The sequence below is a fragment of the Oncorhynchus kisutch genome, unplaced genomic scaffold (genome assembly GCF_002021735.2).
Source record: "Oncorhynchus kisutch isolate 150728-3 unplaced genomic scaffold, Okis_V2 scaffold900, whole genome shotgun sequence".
Taxonomy (NCBI): domain Eukaryota; kingdom Metazoa; phylum Chordata; class Actinopteri; order Salmoniformes; family Salmonidae; genus Oncorhynchus; species Oncorhynchus kisutch.
The window spans coordinates 1-7,651 of NW_022262845.1; the positions used below are offsets into that span (position 1 = coordinate 1).

A 7,651-nucleotide genomic window follows, 5' to 3' on the forward strand; every position below is an offset into this window, starting at 1 on the left:
GACCAAACAAATGGCCTCTTGGTCAGGAAAACTTTTTAATTACAGAAGCTCTATGTGATATCCTTATGTCTACCTGCAGCGTTGAGGGTCCTCTTCAGAGTGAAGTCTTAACCATGATGGAGGCTTCCTGGTTGATGAGGACGTCAACACACTCCACAAGGCTTTTAAGGCAGCAGGTCCAGAGGGGTGCGCCCCTGGCTGTCCCTCACGTCTAGATCCAGCAGAGACTGAACCAGGACCTCCATAGCATGGTGGTGACTGTGGTACGCATGAATAGATATTCACTCTTAATATAATCAATGTCCTAGAGTAGACCAGTGGTACACCTGAACAGAAATACAGTGCTAGACCTCTAAAGTAGACGATTTTTGCTCCTGCCCAGCATAACATCGGAGGTTCCTGCCAGCGTGGGATGAGAAACAAACACTCTACTTCTCCTCTGAGGTTGATTAACTCAAATGGCAAAAAAGGAAATCATCCTCATCATCACTGTGTAGAATATGCATGTATTTTACACTAATCAGGAATAGATCGGAATATGGTGTGTGAGTCTGTCTGGACAGTCAACTTCCTGTGGAAAATCTACACCATGCTTGCATCCCAGATAGCACCCTATTCCCTATGTAGTGAACTACTTTTGATCAGGGCCTATAAGGATCTGATCAAACGTAGTGTACTAAATAGGGAATAGGGTGCCATTTGTCATATGGAGACCACTACAGGAGCAGGTAGGCTTTACTCACAGCGAGGTGTAGAGGGCTGATGGGAGCTCTGACATCAGATTCGTTCAGGATGTCTGTCCCTGAGGTTTCAATTAGTCGAGGAAAGAGAAGAACGGCCAGTTCAGACTTGGAAAAAGAACATCAAGAGTGACGATGCGTCCACGACAAACATGCAGCCACACCTTAAAACCTACTGTTGGGTTCTGAGAATATGAAATCTACGAATTCATGTCACTGAGGGAGAGAGCTTAATGTATAACGTTTACATTATGTCAGGATATGTTTTTGTTAGCCATCAGGCATCCTATGGGTGGGATCCTCTGGGATGAGAAGAGACACAGTCTGGTACCAATCACCATGTCAGCCTTGAGTTGGGGAGGAGTGAGCACTTTGGGGTAGCGGTCAGGTCAGATGAAGTGAGGAAGAACAGATATCACTAAGGTTCTGTCTAGCAACAGAGATGCATTGACTGTTTAGATGTGTAGGAGGAGACTCAGCATAGGAGAGAGGATTAAATATCAGTGCTTGTGTGAATATGTTTTTTGTCTAATGCAGCTGTCTTGACCCTCTGGGAAGAATAAACTTGGTTCAAGCATTCATAGTGTCCGTCGAGTTTTTACTCTGAGAATTAGAACCTAACAGTTGGCACTGCGAGCAGGGTTCTCGAACGCTGTTGGATTTGGGTGTATTAGCAGTAGCAATAAAGAGAGGTTGGTTTTATGCCCTGTTGGGGTGGGGAACCATGACAGATTATGTGGAAATAGGAAGACAAGTGTGAATCATTTTGGTAATGTGTGTTATCAACAACAGTGATATTTGAACAGATTGGAGATGACTATCCATAACAATAAAATCCTTCATACAGTGAGGTTAGGTTACCATGCTTGTCCTGCCCCACAGCTGTAGACACAGCCTTCTCCAGGTCCTCAGACACTAGCTGGAGATCCATTACAGGATGTCTGTCACCTCACTGAGCCCCTATTGCAGGTTAGGGGTCACATCCACTTGAATGTCCTTCATATGACGAACCTCCTACAGAGCAAATGAGGAAAACATGATATATTAGGATTTATGTTAGTAGCAATAGAATATGGGAATTTTATCTCAACGCTACCTACAGCTATCATATTTATTTATGTATGTGATCTATGTAAATAAATAAATATATCACAGCTGTAAAACTGTGAAGGACTATAGGTGGAGGCCTACCCATTTCCCAGGAGCATTGTAAAACGTGGATTTGGGTACAGTGTTTATTTCCCCCTAATATCTTTGAAGATTACACCTAAAATAATTAGGCCTACTTCTTTCTACTGCTGATCTGAGACCATTAGGGTTAATCATTACAGATATAAATGCAATATATGGAGTAGAAAAGATTGCCTGCCCACCAACTTGATAAGAATCAACATGTGTTCTACATGGTCTATTTCTATCTGAACGTAACAACTCAATCAAGCTTGTTAATTGATCGTTAAGCCATGTTTGTCAGGTAAACGGTCATTAGTGGCCTATATAAGCCTCATACAGGCCATGGGAAGACATTACCTGTTGATAACACAGACTATTTTCATGATCATGGGAGGTGTGAGAGAATTGCTGCTCGTTGTGATGACTGTGGGGGTTGTCAAAGGTTGGTTCACTAATGTTTAAGGGATTTGTTTGGTAAATATGCTTAACTTTATAAGTTGGGTATTAATATTTGACTGTCTGTATCTTCCGCGTTGGTCATCTTTTATTCTTCACTGCTATTAATATATGTAGCTATTTTGTGTGAACTCAACTTCTGTCAACACTTTCTCCTCAGTTTCTTGTTACCCTGTTGGAAAGTCCCAGAAGCAAGATCAAGTCTCTCTGCAGAGGAGACTTGGAGGTAAGTGTTTCTTTCCACAACCCTTCTAGCTATGTTCTTTGTCACTGTCTATGGTGCTGCTGTGTTTGACACTCATTCAACAGCATAGAGTAACTCAGTCTAAATAATGTTGTCAAACCTTTTGCTTGTGTACCTAAACCTAAATTTTTCAGAGCTGTCATCAAATGACGTCTCCATTGTGCATGCCCTGGCCTTGCTCCGATCCATAGGGTCTGACGCGAAACAAACCAGAGAAGGTACGGCCTGAAACATATACTTTGAAAACTGTTGGCTTCATGTTGCTCAAAATTCGATTAGCAATTTGGCCTAGACCGTGTAGAACAGATGTGTTGCTGTAGAATACCCAACTGTTCCTTTGTTTTTTCTCAAGAGTATTTAGAGACCAATGAAGTAGAATCCCAAGCTTCTCCAAACCATGGTAGCTCTCCGGCAAATGATGCCCTGTCCTCTGACGACGCCACCTCTGAAGCTGCCACCGGCCCGTCCTCTGACGACGCCACCTCTGAAGCTGCCACCGGCCCGTCCTCTGACGACACTCAACATATGAAGCTCGCCACCGGCCCGTTCCTCTGACGGACGCCACCTCTGAAGAGCTGCCACCGGCCCGTCCTCTGACGACGCCATCCCTGAAGCTGCCACCGGCCCGTCCTCTGACGACGCTCACCCTCTGATAGCTGCCCACAGGGCCCGTCCTTAGACGACGCCACCTCTGAAGCTGCCACCGGGCCCGTCCGTCTGACGACGCCACCTCTGAAGCTGCCACCGGCCCGTCCGGCGACGACGCCACCTCTGAAGCTGCCACCGGCCCGTCCGGCGACGACGCCATCCTCTGAAGCTGCCACCGGCCCGTCCGGCGACGACGCCAACCTTCTGAAGCTGCCATCCGGCCCGCCTCTGACGGCCGACGCCAACTCTGAAGCTGCCCACCGGCCCGTCCTCTGACGACGCCACCTCTTGAAAGCTGCCACCGGCCCGTCCGTCTGACGACGCCCGCCCCTCTGAAGACTGCCACGGCCGCCGTTCCTGGCGACGACGCCACCTCTGAAGCTGCCACCGGCCCCGTCCGGCTGACGACGCCACACTCTGAAGACTGCCACCGGCCCGTCCTCTGACGACGCCACCTCTGAAGCTGGCCACCGGCCCGTCCTTGCGACGACGCCACCTCTGAAGCTGCCACCGGCCCGTCCTTGCTGACGACAGCCACCTTGAAGCTTGCCATCCGGGCCCGTTCCTGGCGACGGACGCCGCCTCTGAAGCTGCCACCGGCCCGTCCTGGCGACGACGCCACCTCTGATGAAGCTGCCACCGGCCCGTCCTGGCGACGGACGCCACCTTCTGAAGCTGCCACCGGCCCGTCTGGCGACGACCGCCACCTCTGAAGCTGCCACCGGCCCGTCTGGCGACGACGCCACCTCTGAAGCTGCCACCGGCCCGTCCGTGGCGACGACGCGCACTCTGAAGCTTGCCACCGGCCCGTCTAGGCGACGACGCCAGCCTCTGAAGCTTGCCCACCGGCCCGTCCTGGCGACGGACGCCACCTCTGAAGCTGGCCACCGGCCCGTCCTGCGGACGAACGCAATACCTCTGAAGCTGCCACCGGCCCGTCCTGGCGACTGACGCCACCTCCTTGAAGCTTGCCACCGGCCCGTCCTCTGACGACGCCACCTCTGTAGCTGCCACCGGCCCGTCCTCTGACGACGCCACCTCTGTAGCTGCCACCGGCCCGTCCTCTGACGACGCCACCTCCTGTAGCTGCCACGGCCCGTCCTCTGACGACGCCACCTCTGTAGCTGCCACCGGCCCCGTCTGGCGACGACGCGCCTCTGAAGCTGCCACCGGCCCGTTCCGGCGACGACGCCACCTCTGAAGCTGCCACCGGCCGTCCGGCGACGACGCCAATGGATATCTGACGTGGGAACATGCAAGTTAACGGTACTCTAGTCCAGTGTGTAACTGCATTTGCTTGTTTTGGCTCAAATAAACTTAACTGTAATACTTGTGTCCTCTGTATTGTTTTGGTGTTCCTACTTGGAGCTGAGGTCTATGACCTGACTTGAGTAACTGGGTGATGGCAACATTTTATTTTGCATTATATCCATGCGCCAGCAATATTACTCTGACCCCTGTGTTTTAAATTACCATTTGACTTAAGCTACATTTGCTCAGTGTTGGTCCATTTATGCTAGTAGCATCACATGATACCTCAAACAGCATTTTGACGCCATTTCCGGTCACAACTTGCAGACTTGTTTACGTGTTGCTGTGTGTTTGTTGCCTACTTTGCTACATGACAACTTTACGGTTTTTACTTTATAATTACCGTTTATATTTTTGGTTTTTCCCCTCGTGTCAGGGTTGCGTCAATTCGAATCTGGTATCAGGAAAAATATAAAAATGAGGCACCGACGTATGCTATGTATTTTTTATTAGCTAAGCAGTAAGTGGTAAATGCAATTTTCGTATATACGGGCTCTCTGTCCCACCTCGCAGGGCAAAACAGAACTGACTTGTTCCTGACAAAGATATTTAATATACTCTGACAGAAGTAGTTCCTGCTTCCGAGCCGGCCTGTCAGAGTAGAGACTAGGCTGGGTGAGTCTAAACCACGCCCAATCGTTGATTGTTGGCGCAGAGGCTGGTCCCAGCCCTCTAAGCGCTTCAGCGGTCAGTCGTTGTAGATATGCAGTTATCAGGCACCTGGCTCCTGTTATCTAACAAGACTGTTCTCGCAACACTACGTTCTGAATGTGCCCCCCCCAACTCATTGCACAGGTCCGGCCTTCATGTTATGTATTTTTCCATCATGAGAAAGGCCCATGGCCCTGAAACTGTTAACAAGGGTTCAAGTCAGCTATGTTGCATAACACATACATACATCCACACAAGCCAACAGCAGATAATATTAAATCACATATGGTAACGGGCTATAGTGCATAACACAGAATCCTCATACTCCGGACGCTTTATCTGGACATGGTTCGTCAGGACCTCCAACAGCCGAAGCTAAGTAACATTAACATGATGCCTTCTAATTGCAGTCGCTGTACTCATACAGGAGAACGATCGCCTTACGGTGAGGATACAACTGTGCTACAAGCCCAGCTTCAGACGCAATCGTTAGGCAAGGGTAATTTCTGTGTAGGAAAGGATGAAACAGCGTCTGTGCCACCAGTAAGTACAGATAGTAACGTTAGTATAAATCCCCTCGCACGGTCCCCGCAGCCGGACAACTTTCTCACGGTTTCTGGAGGGTAATGCTGTAGGAATGCTCAACCGGTGTCGCTCATTCAGCCGACAAACTTTCAACCGGTTTTCCCCATTAAGCAACGAGTCGGAGTCAGAGGCCGAGCCTTCTCTTGTCTCTACTCCTCCCGTTACGGGGTCTGAGACGCCGAAGCTTCCCACCATTAGCTCTGACAAATTGAAAACTCTCGTCATTGGCGACTCCATTACCCGCAGTATTAGACTTAAAACGAATCATCCAGCGATCATACACTGTTTACCAGGCGGCAGGGCAACCGACGTTAAGGCTAATCTGAAGATGGTGCTGGCTAAAGCTCAAACTGGCGAGTATAGAGATATTGTTATCCACGTCGGCACCAACGATATTAGGATGAAACAGTCAGAGATCACCAAGCGCAACATAGCTTCAGCGTGTAAATCAGCTAGAAAGATGTGTCGGCATTGAGTAATTGTCTCTGGCCCCCTCCCAGTTAGGGGGAGTGATGAGCTCTACAGCAGAGTCTCACAACTCAATCGCTGGATGAAAACTGGTTTCTGCCCCTCCCAAAAGATAGAATTTTGTATATAATTGGCCCTCTTTCTGGGACTCACCCACAAACAGGACCAAGCCTGACCTGCGGAGGAGTGACGGACTCCATCCTAGCTGGAGGGGTGCTCTCATCTTATCTACCAACATAGACAGGGCTCTAACTCCTCTAGCACCACAATGAAATAGGGTGCAGGCCAGGCAGCAGGCTGTTAGCCAGTCTGCCACTAGCACAGTCAGTGTAGTCAGCTCAGCTATCTCCATTGAGACCGTGTCTGTGCCTCGACCTAGGTTGGACAAAACTAAACGTGGCGGTGTTCGCCTTAGCAATCTCACTAGGATAAAGACCTCCTCCATTCCTGTCATTATTGAAAGAGATCACATCTCAAAATAGGGCTACTTAATGTCATATCCCTTACTTCAAAGGCAATTATAGTCAATGAACTGATCATAATCTTGATGTGATTGGCCTGATTGAAATATGGCTTTAGCCTGATGAATTTACTGTGTTAAATGAGGCCTCACCTCCTGGCTACACTAGTGACCATATCCCTCGTGCATCCCGCGGAGGTGTTGCTAACATTTACGATAGCAAATTGAAATGTACAAACAAACAAAAAAGACGTTTTCATCTTTTGAGCTTCTAGTCATGAAATCTATGTAGCCTACTCAATAACTTTTTTTTAGCTACTGTTTACAGGCCTCCTGGGCCATATACAGCGTTCCTCATTGAGTTCCCTGAATTCCTATCGGACCTTGTAGTCATAGCAGATAATATTCTAATTTTTGGTGACTTTAATATTCACATGGAAAAGTCCACAGACCCACTCCAAAAGGCTTTCATCATCGACTCAGTGGGTTTTGTCCAACATGTCTCTGGACCTACTCACTGTCACAGTCATACTCTGGGCCTAGTTTTGTCCCATGGGATAAATGTTGTGGATCTTAATGTTTTTCCTCATAATCCTGGACTATCGGACCACCATTTTATTACATTTGCAATTGCAACAAATAATCTGCTCAGACCGCAACCAAGGAACATCAAAAGTCATGCTATAAATTCACAGATGACACAAAGATTATTTGATGTCCTTCCAGACTCCCTCTGTCTACCCAAGGACGCCAGAGGACAAAAATCAGTTAACCACCTAACTGAGGAACTCAATTTAACCTTGCGCAATACCCTAGATGCAGTTGCAACCCTAAAAACTAAAAACATTTCTCATAAGAAACTAGCTCCCTGGCATATAGAAAATACCCGAGCTCTGAAGCAAGCTTCCAGAAAAT

General features: G+C 48.4%; 1 protein-coding gene across 1 annotated transcript; it reads left to right on the forward strand.

Moving 5' to 3' along the window:
* Positions 1-2,222: 2,222 nt before the first annotated feature.
* Positions 2,223-3,292, forward strand: LOC116362913 (polysialoglycoprotein-like). The gene is made up of 5 exons (XM_031816926.1): positions 2,223-2,355; positions 2,530-2,595; positions 2,748-2,831; positions 2,966-3,090; positions 3,191-3,292. Exons 1-5 carry the CDS (start codon positions 2,256-2,258, stop codon positions 3,290-3,292), a joined length of 477 nt encoding a protein of 158 aa, XP_031672786.1. The 5' UTR covers positions 2,223-2,255.
* Positions 3,293-7,651: the final 4,359 nt, after the last annotated feature.